Source organism: Gadus macrocephalus, chromosome 21, assembly GCF_031168955.1.
Source record: "Gadus macrocephalus chromosome 21, ASM3116895v1".
Taxonomy (NCBI): domain Eukaryota; kingdom Metazoa; phylum Chordata; class Actinopteri; order Gadiformes; family Gadidae; genus Gadus; species Gadus macrocephalus.
This window is the reverse complement of record NC_082402.1, coordinates 12,535,895-12,561,748: the sequence shown is the minus strand read 5'-3', so window position 1 is coordinate 12,561,748 and position 25,854 is coordinate 12,535,895. Positions and strand designations below refer to the sequence as shown.

The window sequence follows — 25,854 nt, the reverse complement described above, 5'->3', positions numbered from 1 at the left end:
AGAAAGAAAGAAAGAAAGAAAGAAAGAAAGAAAGAAAAAGAAAGAAAGAAAGAAAGAGAAATAATATTAAATGATGTAGACCTGTTCAGATTCCTTGACACTAAAGACCTTGTCACAAATTGATGAATGAGAAGGTTAAATACTTTAGGTCCAACTATTATGGAGGATTTGTTTGGTTAATTCTAGTAATGAATGGTGCCACACGCCAATATGGCTCTTGGTTTAAAGAGTGTACAGGGCCCTTCTGAATGGCTTTATGCACCCATAGTCTCCCAATCATATGGTGGTTTTAAATGGCAGAAGTTATACACATATATGTGAACATCCTTTTTACTGGCCCTGCTCTGATTTAAATTAAACAATGAAAATGCTCTTAAGGGTCGATACAAATTATGAGTCAGTTAATATTAGAGAAAATACATACAATTCTGTGTCTAATATGTCAAATTCTGATTTAAATGATTAAGAAAACATTTTTATATCCGAAATTGAATTGTGCACAGAGGACATCCTTCCCTGGCTTTCTGTAACCTTATATTTTATGATAATGCACTCTGGATGGCTGTCGTCAGCGAGAATTGAATAGAAGAAGTTTACTGTTAAGTGAAGATTTTACACTTTTCTATGACGTGAACCCTTTCATGAATACCAGCCAATGGCATTTCCATTTTTTCTTATTGTTTCCATCAAAGCAGTTACTGGTAGCCTTTAGACCTACCTTCCTCTGGAAGGTTCAATCGTTATCGTAGGAGGTCGTCTGCGATGGTAAGGACGAAATGGCCATGTAACGTATAGCAGGACTTTGGTCCAGTCAAATACAAAGATCTCACTGATAAAAGATTACAATTCCAAACTTTGGGATTTTAACCTTGAGGGGAAAATGTTATAAGTGATGACAAATGCATAAATGGCAAGCTCTAATTGTATATTTATATTTTTAAGGGAAGAGTCATGGGCATGGCGCTCATCACATAAATACAAACCGCGTCCAGTCGGATCTATCAACTTCTGACTCTGCATGAAAACAATTATCCGCTAGATGGCGATATTGGGCTGATGACAAAAGTGCGTTTCAAGTAAGACCCCTCGCATAATCTCTGACCTCGTTCCACCCTGCTTTGTTTTGGGTAGTAGTCCATCACAAGAACCACCTGGAACACCTGGAAATTGCCAACTTCCTCTGCGTTAATATTAATTAGCAGATTAACATAATTAATGGTTGAAAACGATTAATTCTATGGTACTACACTATATAGGCCTATAGTACTTGGTTATGTATGTACATCTTATCCTAGCTATCTTTGTTGTATACTGGGAATTGGTTAACCTAGCGATGGTTGGTCCTTTGCACTTGGTTCTATGAATTAACCTCTTTATTGTACCGACAGCGATATATTGTTTCACTTTCTTATGACAAATGTACTTATTGTAAGTCGCTTTTGATCTGCGTCTGCGTCTGCTAAATGCCCAAAATGTAAAAAAACAGGAAGTGAATGTGATCAAGATATGATACACAACTGCAGATGTGTCCCGTATTGTCTAAATCCATGTCAGCTAGAGGCCACGAATTTACGTGTGTGTCTCTCCACAATCTGTGTCATAGGCCGCCACTGGAGTCTGGACCTCATGGTGTGAAGAAAATCCATGTTATTCTACTGTGTGATGAACCGTCCTACCTAAGGAATACAACAAAGCACATCACACAAAGAGCAAAAACAAGTCCTAACATGCACCACGTTCCCAATTGTCAGTATCAGTCAGTGTCCGATTTTAAATGAATCTACTCTGCCTTCTTTTTCCTTAAGTGATGTAAATGTTTAAGTGCATAACGATTCCAAACTTGGTGAACATTGAAAAAAATGTTATTGGAACAACTATGTGATATCAGCCATCCGATATAGTCTATATGAAGACCATTCTATAACACTAACTAGGCCTACCAGAAAAGCGATGCACTCAGCCACCGCTCTTTGGACCCGCCCCCTGAACAGGGTAACCATAGCAACAGCGCGAGACGAGGCAGCTGGCGGAGTTCTCGCGCAGCGTTTCCGCTTACCTAAATAAAGACCTGGCGAGCGGAGGACGGGAGCCCAACCGCTCTAAAGGACAGAAATCCCCGACAAAGAGCCCGGGAAGTGCCGTCTTAGTGAAACTAATGTCTCGAATCTGAAAAAAAGGAGGGCTTGCTGGTAACCTTGACATCGGTGAGTCTTTTATTTTTGTGGCAGCTTAATAAAGGCCACGTCTCTGTGGCCATTTCGTTTTCTCCCAACTCCCTTCGGTTCGCGTTTACGTTTTGTCCGGTGAATTAACTTACTAAAAACGTTAATGGCAACGAACCACGGAATGATTTCGCTAGTTGATTAACTTCCGTTTATCCCTTGCCCCTGTGGTTTTCGAACAACGACGTTAATAGACCTTTAAATCATTAAATACAGAGGACAACACTCCGCTTCGTGCTTCATGCTCTGCGATGACTTTGAACGATAAGCCCGAGTTTCAGAAGTACCGATCCCGGGGCTCGGGGACAGCGGACACACTGGCACCGGGACGTTGTCATTACTGTGTTATAATGTGAGACAGCTCACTGGACAGTATCTAACAAAGACACGACGGAATCCGGACAGCGAGGCGTCTTACCAAACCAAACAGTGTTTAGTAAACGCCAGAGGACCGTGAACTGGCCTAGTTCCACTGTTTAACTTTAGCGCAGACCTTGATGTACCAGGGCTGCTTGAGCCCGTCCGCTCACTGCGCTCATTGTTTAAATAGCCCACGGTACAGTCGCACGTGTCGGCGCGTGTGACTCGGCTGTACGGGCTGCTGCTACAAAGGCGCCCGTGCCACATCACAACAGCTGTGGGCATGTGTTTGGGTAAAGGTCGTTGTTATTTTTGTATGACCCAAAATTGTGTATAATTTTTTTATTGAGATGTAATATTCATTCCACAGTGTGTAGGGTGTTTGTGTATGGGACTGTCTTCTTGTTTTCTTCTCCGTATGGCATACATCCGCTACATTCCTCGAAGTCGCATTGATATCGGGTGGTCGTGTCGCACCTTTTGTGTGATGCTGTTCGGCTTTGTTTGATTTTGATTGTTGCATTCAACCCGGAAATAGTACCAAGTTCGGCAGAATTTGGGTTGCAGGCAGTCGTCATCCACATATTTTACGAAGCCTACATTTCTGTTCACATATATTTTGTTTTTACACAATAAAAAAAACGTATATAGGAATATAGTTAGAACCAAATATGACGTTTATTTGTAGGCCTATACCCAAGAAACGTGCAATGCTGAAAGCTCACGTCCAATGCTCATAATTTCCATAGTTTGCTGTTTCGTTATGTTTATACACGGTTATAGCCTATTATCATTATTATCATGCAACAGACGCCCTATCCCCGTGGCTCTTCATTGTCCACGTATCAATGCCTCTATTTATGTCATCGTGTCTCTCTATGTTTTTGAGGTACAACGCCTACTATGCCGCATAATACGCAGTGTAACAACAAAGGTTCTATGCTGGTTGCTGCCATCCAGAGCCACGTCTTTAGGACAAGCCAGTTTCCACCACTAGAGGCTGACGGCTTGAGCAGCGCTGGTACCTATCGAGTGGCAAACCTTCTTCAACGGTTCCCCGAGGGGCTCTGTTTCCCTGAGTGCTGCCCAGCTGGGCTAATGCTGCTCTTCTTGGCACCCAGTCGGCATTGTTGGAGCCCACAGCAGCAGGGAAACTGCATTAGATGAATTACTATAGCTGCATGGCTTGGTAAACTGGTCAAGCTAGGCCTGTGGTAGGGGGTTACTGTTTTCCCCCAAACACAAAGCTGCCGTAATCCTATCTCCAAGCAGACTTGTTTTTTCTCACTCCAGTAAATCCAGTTGTTCTGTAGTCCAAACAACAACAAAACACATTACCCATACGTCATAGGCTATACGCAGGCAATACTGTACATTATTTGTTGTGGAATTTTCTGCATATAAACTAACTGGCACATTATGAGAGGAAACCATAATTCCAAAGATTTCTCTTTGAATTGTCCATACACTAAACACTTAGTGTGTAACTGTTCAGTATACTGTTGAGTAGTAAACAGAGGTTGAGTTTTCCCAGTACTCCCAGTTGAGGTAATGGGGGATCCTAGAAGTGTCTTGATCCCCCATTAGATCAATCCAACATGGAAGATGTCTCGTCATTGGCTTTGAATCTCTAACCCTTTGGGTGTGTTCAAAGAACCTCAAATGATGATCAAGTTACAGCGAGGTTTTAACAGCTCCACTATCAATGTCAGACATACCCTTAGAAAGAATGCAGGAAACGGCAGGATCAGTGCTTTATGAGATCTGGTCTGTAGTCTTACAGCAACGTAGCATCAAGATGTTTAATATGTTTGCAACTGGTGTATCCAGTTCCCTAGGATGGGTTGGCTATACCTCTTCATGCCCTTCTGACAAAGAATGTTCCTGCCTAGTAAGGTAATCAATCAATATTAAGCATTGCTATAATTGCGCATGATAGGTATCAAAGGATAGAGTCATCAAACCTTTCCTTTATCCTTTGTCCTGAGCGACAGTGGCTGTTTTTAGCCATTATGAAACTATGGGGGCGACAATTGATGATCCTTTGTAGTTCCACAGTGTAATGTTTAGATTCTTCTTCTCTCCCATTGAAACTTTAACCAATGGTATTCATGACAGAATTGTTGCGCAGAAGCATACATTTTTGCCGCTAGCCTTCATAAAATCGGCTGGAATTATGACTCACCATTGACTAGGCTGCATACCACTGTTTAGAGACTTGGAAATGATCATGGCGTGCCAACGATCCTGATACAAATCTTTCCGAGGTAGTGTACCCAGGCCACAATTGCAGCCTCAAGCATTCAGCCTCTGGGTAATGTGATTCCAGCAGGCAGCAACAGATATATTCCTAGGTACAAATGACTCACTGTTTAGAATTAGAACAATTAGGTTGTTTTTTTGCTTTGACAATTTTCTCTTTCAACATTGAAAAACAAAGCGAGTCATCTCCCATGTCCATTGGCATGTTCACGTTGCCTTTTATGGCACTGGGGCCTTTTCTTTGCAATCCCTGACTGTGATCAAGCCGATTCTGCATATGTTTAACTTAACGAAGTCAAAGCCAATCAATACCCTTCCCTAAGTGCTCGCAGTAGGTCAGCTTTGCATTATGAACATTGAGTCTAGTTGTCATTTTTTTAATCCGTCCAGGACAAAACAGCATGTTCTTCTTTTGCTTTGCCTACTGGCCACATTGACCCTTGTTCAGTGGGTGAGGAAATGTTGTTTCTGCGTTCCTTCCTCCTATACGCCCTTTGGCGCGTCCTTGTTTCCTGACAATCTAGAGAGCTCTGTATCACAGACTCCCTCCCAGCGCGTCATGCGCACTTGCATGCAAGATGTAACCCTCCTGCAGAGGGGTAAAGCTGTTCAGGGACTGCCGTTAGTATGAGGTGCATATAATGCCACTGTATTTGTCTATGGTAGTGTTTTTTCTCCACACATGCAACGATCCAGCTAATTTCAATCATGAGAGGTTACCTGTTCTGCTCTGCTGATGAGCAAATCTATCTGCTTTGATGCAAAAATACCTGTGTGTTCTGCTAGGTAGTCGTAGATGGGTTGTTTTGATGGTGCTGCCGGCCCCGGACGCATGCAAACACCCCCCACCAGGAAAAGCATTGTTGTGAATTGAAGCGTTGATATTGCCGTAGCCATTAGTAATTTAAATGGCCTCTCTGCCCTCCCATGGGAATCCGCTGCCAGCCAGTCTTTCTGCACTCCGTCCTCCTGCCGAGAACAGCTAGCACTGCAGACTCATGAGGCACCTGGAACGCATTCATGTAATGGTGGGGTGTCTCTTTATTTATTTCCTCTCTTTTCTCAATATAATCTACCAACGAGGTTCTTGCTGTTTTATATAGGGGATGTTTCCATAGGGTTTTAGGATAGTAAATGGTGTTAAAAGGGTTGGTGGGTTGGAACACTGCCGATTCTTGTTCTTAGGCTCCCCCCCATAACCAACCAAGCAGAGCCATGCAAATCATCAATAAACCACCAAAGAGCATGGCAGATTGATCCAGTATTAGATATTAAAGGGGCTAAGGCAGATTAATCAGGGTACTCTTTTGGGGGCTAACGGTGCAGAACCACACAGACTCGTGAAAAGAGAAAAAAAACGGAATAGATTTCTCCCAGCCTTCGTTATTTATTGACAAGGGCACACCGTACCATGGGTGCCACTCCCCTCAAGGCTGTGCAGAGAAAAGGAAATGCAAATGCGTTAAAGGCCTTGTACATCAGAATGCTTAATGCTCATTTTTTGTTGGCGATTTTCCATATTGAGAGGACACAAGAGCGTTGTAGTACTGTAAAATCCTACATCATGTAAATATACTACTGACCGAGGCTTATGAAAACTTTTGGTTTTGCGTGATTAACACTGGCAGTTTTAAACAAAAATAATCTCTCCATATTAACAGAAAAAGTCACGCTTGATAACGCAAAAAGGGGGTGTAGGTGCGTGGAGTCTTGACGGGGGGGGGGGGGATTTTCGCGTTTGCTCATTTGCGTAATCAAGCAATCGCGCACAAAATACATTTCAAAGTGGATCGGCCCACTTCCCGATCTTTCCGATCTCCAGTCCCTGCTGCAGAGCGAATTAAAATCGCCGGCAGAATGGGCTGGGGGTCTAATACCGTCAAATATAACGGCATTTCACATTAATCGCAAATATCCCGCTGCTTTGGGTTTTCCTTTGTAGGCGCGTTTAGAGGAGACGCGGACGAATCCGCTGTCAGTGCGTGTGCAGTGTAACAGTGATACACGAGTTTATCCAATAAGTGGTAGTTTATCTGCGCACCATTGGCATGTATGCGCGCTTGTGTGCGTTTGCATGTGTGAACGACAATGACAGGGTGAAAGAGTGCTATGCAGAGATGAATGAACGGAACGATATTTATATTTCAAAATCGCGAAAAAAATGAAAAATTTAAAAGCAGAATCAATTTGTGGCGCTCTGTGTTCATTCTGTGGCGCTGCACTACACATTGGTCTATGTATGGGAAACACTGCTGTATGGTAATTCAGCATCACATTTAATTGCTTTGTGCGTTGCTCAGCTCTCTCTCTCTCTCTCTCTCTCTCTCTCTCTGTCTCTCTCTCTCCCTCTCTCTCTCTCTCTCTCTCTCTCTCTCTCTCTCTCTCTCTCTCTCTCTGTCTCTCTCTCTCCCTCTCTCTCTCTCTCTCTCTCTCTCTCTCTCTCTCTCTCTATGACCTCCCTGGGTCTCTCTCCCAGTGACTGGGAGGTTATGTAATCCCTGCTGACTGCTGATAACTAATCTCTTTCTCTTCCCCGTAGAGGATTCTCTGGCTGGTCGCGCGGAAGGGGAAAGATGTGCGATGGAATGGTAGCGTTTCTGACGAGAGTCCCGTCCTCCTCCTCCTCCTCCTCCTCCTCCTCCTCCTCCTCGCTAGACCACAGGCTGGCTGCCTCCGCGTTGCTCCTCCTCCTCCTCACACTGCTGCCGTCCAGTCACGCATCAGGTAGGGGAGCCACGTGCCCAGGCCTGCTCCTGCTCTCTCTCTCTCTCTCTCTCTCACTCTCTCTGTCACTCTCCCTCACACATGCTGAATATCACCCGATGGAAAACATGTCGTATACAACAGGTATTATGGGTGCAATGTAATCATGGTTTTAGTTTTCTTGAGGAGGCGTAGTCAATGAACTTTTGCCTTGGACCCTTTGGTACAGTCAAACACTTACTATGTGTTATAAATTATAATTATTTATCACACGGCTCTTCTCAATGCCAGAAATATACAGGTCATGAGGGGAGAGGCTTTGTCGCGTTACCGCAAGACAATTAAACAAAGGAACGGGAGCCATTAGGGAGGATTCAGAGGGGAGACGACATAAATACTCATGCTTAATGAATCGCCGGCTGGGAGTGCTACCTCAACCCCGGCCTAGAGGGAATGGCAGTTTGCTGTCCCTGGCGGCTCACAGCCCGCACCCTCCCCCATCTCCCTGGCCTTTCTCTCAACTGTTATTGAGTTAAAGAGAGAAAGAGAGCGTGTTGTCTGTGGTCACACCGCTGTCATGAGGTTTTAATCAGCATGGCGTTTAGCACCATTAGGAAAGGGAGAGCTTTTAGCCATGCCTTTAGCCGCCGCCCCCCCCTCCCCCCCCTCCTCTCCTCTCTCACAGATATGTTGTTGTCCCCCACTGTCTCACAACGGGGCCGACCGACAGCTTTTGATTGTTTTTAGATTGTTTTTAGCGGCTGTAGTAATAAAACATAGCAACTGTTGACAAGATGTTTATAGGGCATAATCCCCACGCCAACACAGCACACACACAGAGAGACCTGATTGGGATGTCTCCAACACAAAGTAACTAAGACACACACACACACAGAGCCAACGATCATTGTCCCACTCGACAGATGAACAGTGTGCGCGTGTGGGCGAGCTTTTGTCTTTTAGCCCGAGCCTTATCCCGTCTGCTAGAGTGCAGTGTGCCTGAGCAGATATGACTCATTGTGTTTCATGAATGTGAAGGCAAAAAGAACGCTGCTGAGGGAGACGGCGGAGGAACGACGAGTGAGTGAGTTCATAGGGCCGGACGATGAGGGGATGAGAGGAGGCCGCGAGGGAGAGCAGGGAGAGTGTACTCATCATGCGCCACCCCTTGCTTATGTAACTCCCATGAATCATGTGGAGCTCACCGGAGCCCCTGCCACGCTCACAGCTACTCTGTCCGTCACACACACACAGCGAGTGGCTGATGCCCCTCTAATGCTCCTTGATGCGTGAGTGTGTGTGTGTGTGTGAGTGTTTGTGTGTGATAAATGTGTGCGAAACTGTCTGCGCATGCTTATCTTGCTCACCCAGCGCATACTGTGTTTATAAGTGAATGCTGGACCTCAACATTCACTCATGATGATTATGTACCCTGGCTCTCTTATCGCCTCAGCACAAAGGTGACCATTAGAAATAGTAGCATTAGATGCATCAGCTTGGTTAGGTATTGTTTTAAGATCATAACCTTCATATAATCGACTGGCGTGAAATCTACATTATTATGAAATTGGGCATGGATCTGTGGTGATCACATAATCACAGAATGTACAAACTAGCCTACTTTGATAGAGATCATAACATATCTTCTTTGCCTTACCTTTTGTTTTCATATGTAAATTGAAATATCAAGCAGCAGGAAGAATGACTGGTGCCGCCATGCATCAGGGCTGCTAGCTCTGTTGTGTCCTGTAAGGGTGGCAGGCAGAGGAATAGCTACGGTGTGCCCAGCCCCCAAAGTTCAACAGACGCACATTACTAATTGTGTACGCTGTAATTTATTTAATTCAAGGAAACCCCACTGTGTATGCTGCCAGAACCCTCCGAACTGTTTCACCTGTTGAGTCGTGGCTGTATTTCATCCTTCATTTTAATGTAGTTCATAAAAACATAGGTCTTCTTGTACAGGGGGAACGGCACAAGCACCCTGTGAACAAGTGTCCCGCGTACTTCAACAGTGCTCCCAACTCTCCTCAAGGACACCATCTGCTTCTTATTCCACCGAAGAAAAAGGGTTTCTCATACAGCTGGGTTTGACAGGTGGCCACGCGACCAGGAGACCTATTGCTTATTTTAACAAAAAAAACATAGCCATCATCTTCTCGGGGCACTATTGATTTTTCTGCCCAGCCTTGAGCACTCAATTGTAGTCCCCTTCTCGTTCTCCTTCTCCAATGTGTGTGTGTGCTCTCTCATACATAATTCAGGCAGGTAATCCCTGGACATATACTTGAAATGGAAATGTCCCTGGAAATATTCATGAATACGAAATTGCAATACAGTTGACAGGCCAATTCTAGGATCATAGCTATAATAGTGGGGGGCAGAATAGATGCTAGAATTTGCATCATATGGTTCATAGCTATGTTATGTTCAAGGTCTAAGAAGCAACACATGCCCCCAGTGTATTTTTATATCTATATATATATATTTGGGCGATATATACATGGCCTCTTGTGCAAGGTCTGGTCGCCACTGGTCACCACTGATATTGTTTTGTTGTATACAACAAAAATCTCATCATTGTATTAGTTACCCGTTGGTACAAGAATGCTTGTTTCAAAGCCGGGGTGACGAGCAACATCAAAGCCTCCTGCCATAAGCCTCTGTGTCCGGCTAGGTAAGGAAATGGCAACTAAAGCAGTTGTGTAAAAGGACAAACGCTGGCAAGCGGATGGATTACACCGGCAAGGGTTGAGGGGAATAAACAACACAAGCCCGGATTGTTTGCTTTCTTATCCAAGGCTCTGAGATTTATTTTATTTTTAATCACAGGAAAGCTCGGTTGCAAACTTTGCAGCAGTTCAGTGGCATTGCAGGGGTAGTTATTTTCCTTGTGGTGGATGCGTCCTGTGTTCTTTGTTCCAGAGGAAGTAGGCCAGACAGTTAGTCAGAAATGTGGTTGACAGATTGAAAAACTTAGTTAGGACCCATAGTGCCAATTGACATTTTCCTCACTTATCCAGAACTGGTCATCTACTTTTTAATAGTTTCAGCCTTCAGAAGTCAATGGGAAGGTAGCCAAGGAAAATACCATCAAAAAGAACAAAAGGGCGCCTTTCTATTGTCGACAAAGTCTCTTTTGTCAATTAATGGTTGGTCGGCTTGACTAGGTTCGAATTGAATGTGGTCTAGAGAGAGAGCCAAATGGTGGATCAGAGGGCTATTCCATGCTGATCCTGTTATTCGACTCCTCTTGCTGTGGAAGACTAGCAGAGGGTGCAGGCCTTCATCTCACCAGAGTCGGACACTAAACGAATATGCCGGACAGGCCCCCTGCTCTATGTCAATAGCTGCCTTGGGCTAGCATGGGGTGCTTGCTGCGACCGCAGAACTAATGAGGGCTGGTACAAGTCAAGCTTGGCCTCTTGCAATGGCTATAAACCATTGCAAGAGTTCCAACTCCATAGGCATGCCGAACGGGCTCTACAATTCGGTGATGTTCATTCTGCTTCAAAGTATGTCCGTACCCCCCACACAAACAGGTTTGGCTTAGACAGACCGGGGGTTTGCAAACAATACCACCTTAGCCGGGGAGAAAACAATGGCTGCCGTGCAATCAACTGTTCCCAATGGTCCCCCTAAGACCTGTTAACAAAGGTGGCCTGCAAGCAGGCACAAGGAGTAAGGCAATATGCCTGCCGCCGTCCCCCATCTGAAATGTGAGAACAAAGAGGGCTTTTAGGGGGCTGTCGGACCCCGCGGGGCGAACCACAGCGAGCGCTACTCCATCACCCACCAGCAATTAAGAGCGCCGACCCCTCTCTGCCCTGCGTGTGTGTGTCTGAAGCTCCTATACCACTTATTTTTTTATTTTTTAAGATCCACTTTCTCTCACTCCCTTTTTCCCCTCTCCCTTCCTTAGTCTCTCTCTCCCCCCGCCTCTCCATCTGGGTTGCTGCTATTATCCAGGTGAGGGCAGAAGCCATTAGCCGCGCTCCGCTAGCAGTCGACATCAATCTTCGCTCATCCATTACCTGTGGGTTTATCACTTTGGGGGGGCGGGGGGGTGCTGGGGCTTGTCACCCACTGTGTATGTTTAATGACTTTACCAAGCAGCCAAGCCCTGAGGGAGACTTCACAACACCTTGGCCACAAGACACATCTGCAACACGGGCACCCATCGCAGAGACCCATTCATTTGCATTTTGGCAGATGGCTCTGGGTGTTTCCTCTGCTTACCTATTTCCCCAGGCTGCTTCTATGTTGCCTGCTACTCAACCTTGCCTATTGGGCCGGCTTAATGGTGTTTCATACGATATGATATATTTCTGGTACATTTTTGGTCATCATAAATCACAGGGATCGAAAGGGGGACAAAATGTCTGAATGTCAGAAACTACTAGTACCAACACTCAATTCAGGCCAAAGGTTCTTCCAGTCCCAGTGAATATAAAGGCCACTATGTTGCAACTGCCTCGTTGCAACAGATCGCTGTGATGTTGGTCTAATTGTCATGGTTTCTATTTTCCGATAGTATTGATTCTTAGCGGTAACCTGGAGAGAGTTGAGATGCCTTGTGTGTTAGCTAGGGCTGGCCCGAATTATTCGAATACTCGTTTGGAAATTAGTATTCGAAGCTTTAATCCTTATTCTGTGCTTCGTTTTTTCTTTTTTTTTTGTTCTAGCTTCTTTTGCAAGAGGCTAGAACTGCAATATCAGCAAATAATATAATATTTGGGATATAAAAGTTAGTAGGATTGTAGTAGTAGTAGTATATGGCTCATTTAGGAGGATATTACATCACTAAGTGTCACAGCGCATCCATCACCTCACCTCCGAGCGCAGCGCAGTGAGCGCACTTAGTTCAACATAGACATTGAACGAGCTGGTTCAAAATGCCCAAAAAATCTTCAGTTTGGGAACATTTTCAATTGGCCGATGATCGACAGCATGCTCAGTGCCAAATTTGCGACAATAAATTGGCATTTCACGGAGGAACGACAAGTTTGATGAATCACCTCAAACATGTAAGTAGCCTATTATGCAGATGTGGCCTAGAACTAGCCTATTTGTTGATACAGCCTTGAAAAAAACATTTAATAGCTTGATAATAACTAAAACTATCTGAGCCCGAGCTACTGTACAGGACACCACAAGCGTGTAGGTTAATAAATTATTAAATAACTTTTGATCCGTAAGTAGTAAAAACATGTTGTTGTCCACTTCGGGAAGCTATCGGTTCCGATGCTGCTGGTGCGATTGTAGTCCTTACAGAAGCTGTTTTATCCAGCTTGGAACTTGTGCTTATTTTCGGGGTCTTTATGCAATAAATAAACCCACCCTTAGATCCAAGAATGATAGTCTGTATGTCCTTAATTAATCCATGCCCCCGTAAGGGCTAAGATGGCAGAGAGGACATTTGATTTGGAACGGAACAACAGCTGTTCGCTACCACAGGGAAAAAGTAAGGAACTCCTACTTACTTAGGCCTACTAATTAACGTTCAAATGCTATTAAATCTTCAACAAAATATGCATATACTGTCAAAATCGGTTCCAGGGAGTATATAGGGATTATTAATGCTTTTGATATTGTGTTTTTCTGGAACGAGTATTCGAATACTCGCTCGGAAAAACCAACGAGTATTCGAAGCCTGAAAAGCGGCATTCGGGCCAGCCCTAGTGTTAGCCCGGGTTTCAATGGGCCTCATGTGAGGGACCAGCCTGCTGAGTGTGGGCATAGGCCTGACTAATGAGCTGCTAAATATATCCCCCAGGCACTACTGTCTCTCCTCTGTCTTCTTTCCCTGCTGCCTTCACTTCACAGTCTTTTTGCTTTTATCTCCCGCCTCTAAATGTATTGCTTTATATTTTGTCTTCTTGTCTCCGTTCTCGAGTTCCCTTTATGGTGCTTCTGTCACGCTCATTGTTCTTTGACGTCTCTCTGAAACTGTGGGCTAATTTTTAGGGCTGTAACGATACACAAATTCACGATTCGGTTTGTATCACGATTTTTGACCCACGGTTCGATACATCCCACGATTCTTTTAAATTTAAAAAGCATTTTATTTAAACAACACTTAAATACCAATTATCTTAATGTAACATTTAATAACAAATAATTTGGAACACTGAACAGATTTGAACCGAAATAATACTATTAAAGTATAGGTAAATTAATAAAGAAATAACAAATTTCAATCTGACAATTTGACCGAAGAGTTAGAAAGGGCATATCGCGCTTCTGCCTTCTCACACCGCCAGACAGGTTCGCGTATCGTTACAGCCCTACTCATTTTACACCTCATGTGTGGTCGTCAACACGAGCATCCTGCTCAAACAAGGTCAGCCACGTTTATCTGGTGCACATCAAACCAGAGAGGCTGATGCACCTACGCACGATCACACGCCGTCGCTTTTCCTACTGCTGCCTCAGCGCAGGCCTACGGAGTCATCCATCCACCACCTCTAAACGCTCAACCATCAAACGTCCTGTGAGACATGCCGGCAGCGTCGTGTGCGGTGTCCATCGCGCTCTAGACGACAAGAGGAGAACAAGTCGACACACGCACACACGCACACACACAGACACACACAGACACACACTCACACACAGAAGCCGCTCGTAGTGGTAGAGCCAATTTGGAGAACAAGGCTGCATTGGTGCCACTTTGTCCGCCTCCCATGCCTCTTGGAGGAACCGAAGGTCCCGCAGGTTTGGAATCTTCCCAGTATGCGAGTGTCTCTGTGTCAACATATCTACATTCAGTAACTGGTTGTACAGTAATATGTTTAGTTCTTCCAGTTATCAGCTCCAAAATAAGTTCTTTGTTTGCTTTGTGTCTTAACTGTGTCAGATTGGACCACGTCCGCAAAATTTCAGTTATGTCCACATGAACAATTACATTTGCCAGCATATATCATATGCACACACTTTGACTCAAACAAAGGAATGGTAATTGTCGTCCATGGCAAGCTTGTAGGTTTTTTTGCCCATAAGCCTGACCAATGGACTTCACAGATTGTAGCTTGATTTCCCCCAATCTTTGTGACATTCTAAGTTTGTTTGTAGCTCCTGTGTCAGGCCCTGGCAGACACCCCTAGGCATGTAGATTGCCTGGGCAGTAGGAATTTTATAATGGAGCCGTGTTGGGATTCCACCTTTCTGGTGAAAATCCTATTTATTTGTAACCTGCACACGCATGCGTGGCCTTCAGCTCATCCGTCTCTGTTGTTTGCTCCAGCAAGGCCAAACATGATGGTTCCAGCCATCTTGCTGCTGCTTCTACTCAATAGCTTTATCGACCGGCAGTGTGCAAACACAAAAGAGAAATGGATTTCAAATTTGGCTCTGTGATCCAGGGAGTATTGGTTGTGCTATCAACAAATATACAAGCGGAGGACTTTCTGTGCACAACAGCAGCAGCAGCAAGCTCCCCTCAGCACCAAGACGAGGCAAAGGCCTAGTGACCACAATTTATAGGAGGCTTATGTGGGCTTATTGTGAGGCAAGGGGATTGGGAGGAATTCAGTGTGCCACGAAACCCTGAGCCAGTCAAGCTAGGCACGAACAACACACGGCAGGCAGTCTCTTTTGTTAAACGTTCAAAAGTGTGTTATTGGCCAAACTGTCATCATGGCGATGCCGAGTTGGGCACTCTCATCAGAGTGCAGTTTCTCCATAAAAGTGTGTGCAGTGAAATCAACAGCAACAAGAAACCAGTCTCTCCCGAGTGCTCTCACAATGACCGGCCATTGTTTGAAAACAACGGCTGCGGACCAGAGAGCCTCAGGGTTTTTATCACACCTACGCCACATTTGTTTGTTTCCGTTTTCTGCCTTCACTTGGGACCTTCCTGTTTGTTTGTTTGGCCTTATTCGAGCGTCACTATCGCAAGGCTAGGGCCTTTGAGCAGGGAAATATGTCGCCAGATAGCATCATCCTGACAAAACAAACACATCCTCCGATCCTTCCTCCCATGTGATGTTGCAAAGGCTCCACACCCATTCCTCTGAGAACTGGTCTGCTCCTTCACCTCCATTAAAAAAGAAAACATTTCGATACAGCCTGACTTATTGCAAGCTCAGACTGTATAGAACCAATCTTTTGACAACAGATTAGGATGACGCCCCCCATCACACCATCCATCACCCATGCAAGCACACACCCCAACTTTCACCTTCAGCGAGGGAACAAATGTCCAAAATGCAACCCTCACACTTTGGTTGGGAGGCAGGCTTTACTCTGTTGGAATACAATCATCACAGTTGCATTAGAAGACGTGTGTGTGTGTGTGTGTGTGTTGAACATGTACACGTGCGTGTGTGTGTGTCTTTGTGTATGCGTGAGTGTCGCCGAGCATGTACACGTGTGTGTGTGTGTCTGTCTCTTTGTTTTCCTCTGAAAGCTGAGAGGATGGAATGTCTGCCTTCCAGCTGTCCCTGAGAATCAGAGAGAGGGAAACAAGTGGGGGGGTTCTCTGTCCCCCTTTAACGTCCACCCATCTGCTCCCACTGGTTTGTGTGTGTGTGCGTGTGTGTGTGTGTAATGGGGGTCACATAATGGCATCCCCCCCATCCACCCACTGTTTGGTCTCGCATTCATATTTATCCCTTCACATGCAAAGTTGCCCTGTTGTTCTTTTCTAGAGGCACGCTGCTTAAATCTGCATCGGTTCCCTCCCCCTGCCCCCCTCCATTAAGTCACAGGAGACAATAGATTGTATTGGCAGCACACGTGGCCGTGTGTTCAATAGATTTTTTGAGTGTGTTGAGAATTCCATCACTTTTCAGTTTGAAGATGCCTCTCTCCCTCTGGCTTTTGTTGGAGCAGAGTTTCCTGTTGACTTAACAACATGGTTCTCAGCAGAACGCTACTGGGCATAGCTGGACGGGTGTAGCTGGACAGTGTGTGTATGACGAAATGAATGCCTGAGCTGTGTCTCATGCACGCACACATACATATGCACACACACACACGCCACACACACACACACACACACACACACACACACACACAAGAGGCCTTTTCTCGTACATGCATATAAGATGTTCAAAACACAGATAGAATGTCAGTTCCAGGGACGCAGGCCTGCTGCCTGCCTACCAAGGGATATAGATATACACACTCACTCACTCACTCACTCACACTGTTATGCCTGAGTACTCACTCCCTGTATCTGTGTGTACTAAAGCATTTGCTTTTTGTACAAATGTGTGGGTGACTCCCTACCACAACCACCCCCACCCACCACACACACACTCCACCATCCTCAGGGCTGTCCGCCTTCCAACCCCCTAGAGGCCCCAGCAGATGGAAGTGTGACGTGTGTCTGTGTGTGGTGTGTATGTGTGTGTGTGTCTGTGTCTGTGTGGTGTGAATGTGTGTGTGTGGTGTGAGTGTGAGTAAGGGCTGGCTGATAAGGCAATAATGCTCATTCCCAATATACTGTGTAAGTAATAGAATATTTAAATAACGAAATATATCACTATAGAGCAGGTTTTGTGCTAAAGAAATAAATTCATTGTCTTTATAAAATAACTACGGTACACGGTTCTAAAAAACAATTTTAAAAGCTTACTGCAAAATGAACATAACAGCTTTGAGAGAAACCTTAAAAAAAGATATATATAGAGGCCTAGCCTGAATGTAAAATATCAAAGCTAAACATGAAACTGTTTATATTGTAGCTAGCTGTGTGCGATATGTACAAAATCGTGTATCTTATATTCTGACCCGCGATGGGACAATATTGTAGGGATGAAAAAAATATTTACACATTGACATTTTTGATAAATAATCATCAGCAATGTGGGTATAAGGATGGAGGGGTTAAGGGAAATAATACAACAGCTAGAAAAGCCTGTTAGTTTAAAGAAATCACTTCCCTTAATGCAGCCTTTAATACGAGGGAAAGAAAATCCTTATGCCCTATTGCGATATTGCATTATCCAATATCCAAAAGGCCGTATATACATATGAACTCCAGATTAACTCAGAGAATCAGGTCTGGAGATGATCAGGAGTTGCCTTATCAAACATGCAACACACAGCAGGATCTAAGCCGCATCAGACATGTTCAAACATCCTCCGTATACAACTGTAAAAGTAAGAAGCAGCCATGCTCCCTGTTTTGTGTCAGTCCATGGTAGAAACGTCAGCAAAACACCCACTCTCTCGTTCTCCGGATTTCAGATTCTGGACTTTACGCCAGGGACCTGGCGGGTTTAACTCCGGAGGGTCAGATTCTGACATTTGTGTTCACACAAACAGCCCACTGGGGATTATCTGTAGATGTACGATTTACGTTGCATGTGTGAAAGGCCTATTAGGCGATATCCTGTCTCGTAGGTTGATATCGATTTAATATTAATAGACTGCCTAGCCCTAGCTAGTGTGTGTGTGTGTGTGTGTGTGTGTGTGTGTGTGTGTGTGTGTGTGTGTGTGTGTGTGTGTGTGTGCATCTAAAATTAGAACATCGCAGCTTGCTGTTGGTTCCCACTATTTTGTCATCAACGTCATCCATTAACGTCATTGACTTGGCATAATACAGTTCATGTTATACCACAGACTTCTCTTACGACCTTGCATTCCCTCCAGTTCAGTTCTCTGTGTGTCCCCCCTGGACTCTTCTCTCCCTGTCTCTCCGTTCTTCTCCGAGTCTTTCTGTATGCAAAGCAGGTCCTCCGTTGAACTCTGTGCTCAAACAGGCACCAGCTGTTATCTGAGCAGAGTTATACGTAGCTAATCGCACATTGGCTGACGCGGGCCGTGGCCCTGCACACAGGCGCCGTGTTACCATTTCACACGCACGCACGCACACATGGGCAAACACACACAGGCATAACACGAGACTGGTAGTATCACTGCCGCAGACTTCAATCGGCCTGTGTCGCGATTGCATTTCACAGGCTGGCAGCTCGGCGAGGCCAAACCGTGTCACTCTATATAGTGTGAAGGGCTGTGCACCCAGCTCTCCTCCGTGTCCTGTTCACAAGAATGAAAGTGAGTGCAGGCAATAGATCCTCTTTTGCTTGAGCTAAACACACTCACACAAGCCTGCTTTACATATACAAACTGCACGCACACACGCTTTGGCTTTAAAGTGTCGACACGCTGGTGTTTGGTGGATATTTTTACTGACATTGCAGTCGGGACATGGGTTTCAATGCGGTCCCGGGACACGTTTCAATATGTCGTTATTATGGATCCACAATGGTCGCCTTTGCGGATTATCCCTCCCTTTTGCGGCTCCGAAGGGTTCCCAAAGCCTTAAGCAACACCCTGTCCTTTTCTTCGTTCCTATGACATTTACGCCTGTCAGCAACTGTCGTTATAATGTTGAAACAACCGACAAAGAGCACGCCTATTTTCAGATGACAGTTGCCGCATATCTCTCTCACCCACACACACACATGTTCCTGGGGACACACACACATGCATGTCTTTCTAGCATTTGAGCAATCTGTTGTAAACATTATCCATTCGACACTGTCACACAAAGAAAAGCTCTGCTGCACTCAAATAATGACAGTTTGTCTTAAACAATCTGCCGGATTAGTGGGAGAGGAAATGGTTGACCCACCCTACTCAAAAAACAAATTTAAATACCCTCAAGTCTATCTCTGCATCGCACAAACAACAACAACAACAGCAGCAGCAATAACGGCAGCAGTGAAGGATTTAGGGAAGGACCGACAAAGGAACAAAAACATATTTACCAGGCCAGAGAGGGCCTCATCATCCCCTATCGTCTTTACAGTTTAATCCATCCACACACACACGCACACACAAACATAAGCAGCATCGTCAATACACAAAATGCCACACATCCACAAGCCCCCTCCCTCCCTCCTTCTCTCCCACGGTGATTGTCACACAGTGCAGGTCAGCAGCTGGCTGGCTGCAGTTACGTCGGGCTCTAATGCTATCTGCTTTGGTCGCTTCCCCGTTGCCTATAGAGGATGAGGAAAATTGTGTTATGGTGGAAGCCGCGTCATTCCCTGTACGAGTGGCTGCCTCGACAGATGTGAAGGGGGAGATGTTGACAGAAGATTTGAACACCCGTCCCGAACCCCACTCCACCCCCTCCTTCTTTCTAATACCGTGTTGCAATCTGCCTCACGAGGCACACCTATACTCCTGTGAGGACATGAAAGGATACCCCACCTTTTGTTAGGAAACCACTGGTTAATTAGACACCACTGGTTGATAGGACGCCACTGGTTTATAGGATGCCACTGGTTTAGAGGACACCACTGGTTTATAAGACTCCACTGGTTTATAGGGCTCGACTGGTTTATAGGACACCACTGGTTTAGAGGACGCCACTGGTTTATAGGATGCCACTGGTTTAGAGGACACCACTGGTTTATAAGACTCCACTGGTTTATAGGGCTCGACTGGTTTATAGGACACCACTGGTTTAGAGGACACCACTGGTTTATAAGACTCCACTGGTTTATAGGGCTCCACTGGTTTTTAGGACACCACTGGATTAGAGGACGCCACTGGTTAATAGGACACCACTGGTTTATAGGACGCCACTGGTTAATTAGACACCACTGGTTTATAGGACTCCACTTGTTTACAGGACAAAACTGGTTTACAGGACACCACTGGTTTATAGGGCAGCACTGGTTTATAGGACACCTGTGGTATTGCCTTGCCTCTCCAAAAACATAACTGGCTGGGTTTCATTTTGATGTGTTGGAAAAGAAAGTTGTCCTATCAGATACACAGGCAGAGAGCTTTTTGAGCAGTAAATAAACAGTTTATTAAGGTTACGGCCCGGGAAAACAGTACATCCCCATGCACTTGGTGCAATCTCTGTTTTGAGTAAGGAGGAATTACCTATGGTGGCTTTTCAACATGAATGGCAATGAACAGAGCTACAAAAGTAGGATGACTGACTTCCCATCAAACCAGGGACCCTTAGCAGCTGTACACATTGATTGATCTTTTGGCAACTACCCCTAACCCTATTTTCCCAATAGCAACGCAGCGACTCCCTCCACATCATCTCTATAAATGGAAATATATCATGTACCAGACTGTGGTGTCCCCTAGCGCCTTCCACACTTATCTGAACAGACTCCTCACAAAGGATTCACTATTGACTGAGTAGTATCACACCATTCGATCACACTTACTCTGGAAACGCAGCTTCTACTGTGATTGCTGAACAGCCAGTGTGTGTGACCGTGTCTCCCACCGAACTGGTCAGATACACACAGCTAAAGGCTCCCTGGTGTCAATCAGCATGTTCCTTTTTCTACCTATGAATTAAGGTTTGGGACTTGGTTGGTGTGTGATTTATTAAGAATATTTAGCTAAAGCAGCTGTGCACGCAAACGGATATCCTGGATTTCCCTGTAATAGACTCTGTGGGTTTCTTGGTAGATTACTGTGTTTGGTAGGGAACTGACTGCTGCCTTCTCCCTGCATGCATACTCAGAAGACACGCCACAACCTGCCTCTCTCGACTTCTCATCGCTTACTCAGAAGCAGACACCACCTTAATTTTCATGTTATTTTCCTTCACCCCCCACCCCCTCTGTCTGTCACTCTCTCTCTCTCTCTGTCTATCTCACCACACCACTACCTTGATCCCACACTCTTCAGATCTGTCATTTCGTTGTTTTGTCCTTTTGTCAATAGCTGTCTCGCTCTTCAAAAGCCCTCAAATCGTCTGTTTTCCATCCCCTCTCCCTCACATTTTATCATTCCTTTCAGTGACAGCAGCGTTATGTGGGAAGGAGATAAAAAATAGATATTATTAAGGCTATTCTTTGATGTTGTTTCCTAGTGGGCCATTGAGTAGACATTGGTTTGGGTTGCATTGCCTCTCCGGGCGTCATTGGCAAGGGTTACAAACGCTTGGACATTGCTACTTCTCATATATTTTGTGTATGGATATATTTTCTGTACGTTTTTTGGAGCAGATTTAATAAAGGCTTAATGAAGCACCCCGTTATTTAACGCGAGTAGCAGACGCCCCGGCGCACGTCTCCGAGACCGACGCCTTCCTCCGCGGAGCAAGGTCAGGAGCCGACGGATTCCACCGACAGCCAGCCGTCACCTACATAGCTCCTCATCGCTCCCACGGGCCCCGCCACAACAGCTCATCAAAGGGCCTGCCAGCCCACCTTCCCAGCAGCAGCTCTCTCAGCCCCCCCAACACCCCCCAACATTAACACCGGCTGCTCCCCGTGCACCTCCATGGAGCGGCCGGGTCAATGTGTCCGCGCAAGGACCATTATATGTGTACGTGTGTGTGTTTGAGCGTGAGGCGAATGGATATTTTCTATTACTGAAACTCTCTGCTGGGTGTGTTTGTGTGTGTGTGTGTGTGTGTGTGTGTGTGTGTGCGTGCGTGCGTGCGTGTGTGCGTGCGTGCGTGCGCGCGCGTGCGTGCGTGTGTGTTCGTCCGCGTCCGTGGGTGTGTGTGTTCGTGCGTGCGTGTGTGTTCGTCCGCGTGCGTGTGTGTTTGTCCTCGTCCGGTCCGTGTGTGTTCGTCCGCGTTAGATTCTACTACAACTCTGTGCTGGGTGTGGAAGTGTGTGTGTTATATTTTGCACTGGGGGTGCATCCATTAGCCTGTGATCTTCAGCTGCCAGCTCAGAGCCGTGCAGTAGATTGGAGTAAATTGTTGGGTAGTTGCCGTTTAAGTAATCTCTCCTTCATTTCTCTTACTGTTTCTGTAATCTCACAAACACACACACACACACACACACACACACACACACACACACACACAAAACATCATATATTCCCTGGCTACAACGCTCATACCCTGCTTTGTCGATTGCAAACAAGGGTTGCCTGTTTACATACTGATATCAAACAACCAAAACTCTCTGAAATGAGCTGAAACAAAGCAAATATTGTCGTAAATCCATTCATAGAAAGGTGCAATGAAGCATCCTTAATTGTAAGGTTGAGTTGGTCGAGGTTGAGCAATTACCTCACATGGACACCCATAGTATGTACAAAAATATATGTGTGAAGCATTCAAATGTATTTTAAACTTTTAATTAAATATATAATGGAATCCCCTTAATCCCTTAGATATATTTTACAACCTAAAGGACAACAAGGTCAACACTCAATAACAACACCATCGGCGTCTAGAAAATTCCATATGACATTTCAGGCCACAAAACAACATCTTCAATCCATTCTCGCTTTGACTTTGCGACAAAGCCCAAAATATTCCTTGTGCCCCCACCCAGACTGATTGGCCAGACCCCCCAACAATGGGTGTCTTGTTACAAACTGATCTGCCAATGACTCAGCCCACAAAATCAATATCGCTGAGAGACACCAAAGTCAGCCCTTCCTGTTGTCTCTGTTTGGACAGGTGGTGCAATGTTATGTCAGAGCTTGCATGGAAACAAGCCCTGCTGCTCTCAACAGATTGGAACTCCAAGGGTGTTTGTGTGTGTGTGTGGGGGGGGGGGGGTGATATAGAGTGTGTTTGAGCATTGTGATGCATGTGCAGACGTACTGTGATTTTTCATGAAAAGGTGTGGCAGGCTAAGCTGGCAAGAGTAGTTTGCCACGAAGTCGCTGTGATCCTTCCTCGTACAGGGATAATATTGTTGTTCACACACACAGCCGCCCACACACACAAACACCTCGGTGACATTGCAATGTCAGAGAGGCAGCATGTGAAGTTGCAAATCATTGACTCTGGCAGAACTTTCCTCCATCTCAGCCAGTTGGTTCGTGGCTCCTCGTTACGACACAGCGAATCGCCCGGGCCAAGGATCCTCTTCGTTCCTGGAAATGCAATCATGGCGTTCCTCTGAATCAAAAGCGATAATAAGAGGGCCAATGATGCAAGCCAAATGAAAAAAAAAAAAAGAAGGTGCCTTTGATGATTCCGTCTGGTGCTTGCAGCTCAGACGGTCTCTGACTCGGCTTTGCAAAGAGTGTCTGCTTCCCTCGTGGTTATCGGAACATAAAATTGAATCTGGACCTGGTATATGAAAACAAAATAAAAATTCCCGCCATGGCGTTTATCAGAGCCATCAGTGGGGCCGGCGTCACCTCTGGTCTGTCAACGGTGCACAGCAGCCCGGTCCTGATAAACCGCTATTGCTTCTGGCTGGAGGCAACCAATTATCCTCATTGTGTCCACACTTGTATCTTATTACCGCCCGTTATTAAAATGCTATGTAGGGCTCATAAACGACTGTCACTGGAGCAAATGATAACAATGCCTTTGCTCCTGTCCTGACTCTCCTGGGTCTTTACATTTACACTCGTTGCAGAGAGTCCATTAACCGACGACTCGCCCTGCAGCCTTCAGCTCGCCCAACCCCCTCCTGCTCACCCTTCACTCACCCCCCTGTGGTTCCCTCCTACAGGATGTCCCCGTCCGGACGGCATGGCCCACGGGGACCTGGTGAACCAGACGGAGGCCAACCGGGGCTCCTTCCCGCCCGGCACCCTACTGACCTACGGCTGCGAGGTGGGCTACGCCCCGGACGGCCCCCCCACCATCGCCTGCACCGGCACCGGGGCCTGGTCCCACCCGCCCCCCCGCTGCCTCCGCAGTAACGGTGAGCGCCGAGTGTCCCAGGATGCAGTGCTCGCCCATCAACCTGCCGCCACCATTGTTTATCAGCTTCGGCAGCAGCATTGATTTAATACCTAGTTAGTTCAACACGCGCAAGAAATTTGTGTTGGAGTCTGGTAAACGTAGTAAAGAAACATTAATATAAAATGGACAAAATCAATTTGACTTGTAAGTCAAGTGTAGTTATTTCATTAAAGGTTAATAGGTTCATGAAACTAGAGATAAGAGAGGTTTATGAAAGCCTAGAGTTAAGGGTTATCACCCGAGCAGACTTCCTTATCAAAGAACTTTCAAAGAGATGAATATAGAAATATAATCTTTACTTTTTTCTTTAAAGCCCCCTCCACTGTTTGAAAGTGTTGTCACCCAACCTTTCAAGGGCTAAAAAATTTGACTGATTTGTTTAAGAGACATTTTATATATTGTGTTTGTTGCAAACAGATGGAGCGTATCGGCATTGTAAAATTCAGTTTGATGTTTGCCTTTTTTTGCTTCCTAATCTTGATCTTGAAAGAAGATCTGGTCGTATTTTAAAGAGAACAAATTGGACAATATTTCACGGATCATTCCCCGATTGTCACACACAATGTCCTTGAAATTAGGAAAAGGGTGCTCCTTTGAGTCTGTGTCCTTGTACGATCGAAGCATCGGCAGTAGCACGGTTCAGAGCACCATATATGTCTATACATGGTGCTGGTTGATAGAGGATGTTTGACAGAGAGATAGGGAGACAAATTGCATGCTTGGAGAAAATACGACACAACGCTTCACAAGGTTTTTGTTTTCTTTGTGAGAGTACAGTGAGATATATTCTCTATGCATATGGAGCTAGCGCAGTGCTCGTCACTCTGTAGTCTCAACACACAGAGAGGATGAATGGAGCCTTGTATAGATATGGGAGGCAGCTTGGATGATCCTATATTACTTTTCGCCCACTGAATTCTTTCCTCTGATGCGGTTTTCTTTCTTCTGTGCTTTGAGGACAGGCGTAATATTTCATGTTGTATCATCAGACGTTTCAGCTCCTGTGTATATAAAACCTGCAACGGGCAAAAAAGCACAGCTCTGTGGTGTCATGTTTTTTGTCACTTTTACAACTGAATGCCAATCCAATCCCCGGGCCCCGACCACACGCTGTGATCCAGGGCCCTGATCCAGACGTTTGGAGGCCCTTCAGTCATTCAGTGTTGAGCGAGCACCCCGTAGCCTCCATGGTTCTGACGGGGCCCCCCCCTGTGTGTCCTCCGTAGTGTGTTCGCCCCCCACGGAGCCGGAGAACGGGGGCTACCGGTGTCACCCCACACCCTGCCATCGCCTGGCCCAGAAGACCGTCATCGAGTACTTCTGTGACGAGGGGTACGCCCTCAAGGGGGACTACAAGTTCCTCACCTGCCAGAACGGGGAGTGGGACGCGCCCATGCAGATCAGCTGCCGCCTCAGCCAAGGTGAGGCCCTCTGAGGTTCAACCATCAGGCTACATGCACCAACACGCACCCATCTCACCGATGGTTACTCAAGCATCCCGTTCCAATGAGTGATAAGTGTGTATTTAAAGGAAGTAATTGCTTCTGTGAAAACTAATCACATACAATAAATCATAGCATCAGTTCCCTTTCTGGAAAAACAAGTCAGAACTCCCCCGGTTTAACCCACACTGACGTTCTCCTACTAACTGGGTCAGGACCAGGGTGTGTGTCTGCCTGTGTTAACCGTGTTCTCTCC

The 25,854-nt window shown here is 45.7% G+C and overlaps 1 protein-coding gene across 1 annotated transcript in view; it reads left to right on the top strand.

The window, feature by feature from the left end:
* The first annotated feature begins 2,029 nt into the window (after window positions 1-2,029).
* susd6 (sushi domain containing 6) overlaps window positions 2,030-25,854 on the top strand; it is a 28,057-nt gene continuing 4,232 nt past the window's right edge. Inside the window, exons 1-4 of the mRNA XM_060041865.1 lie at window positions 2,030-2,204; window positions 7,384-7,568; window positions 23,921-24,115; window positions 25,383-25,577. Of these exons, the coding sequence (XP_059897848.1) occupies window positions 7,418-7,568; window positions 23,921-24,115; window positions 25,383-25,577 (541 nt within the window). The 5' untranslated portion in view covers window positions 2,030-2,204; window positions 7,384-7,417. The remainder of the gene's footprint in view (window positions 2,205-7,383; window positions 7,569-23,920; window positions 24,116-25,382; window positions 25,578-25,854) is intronic.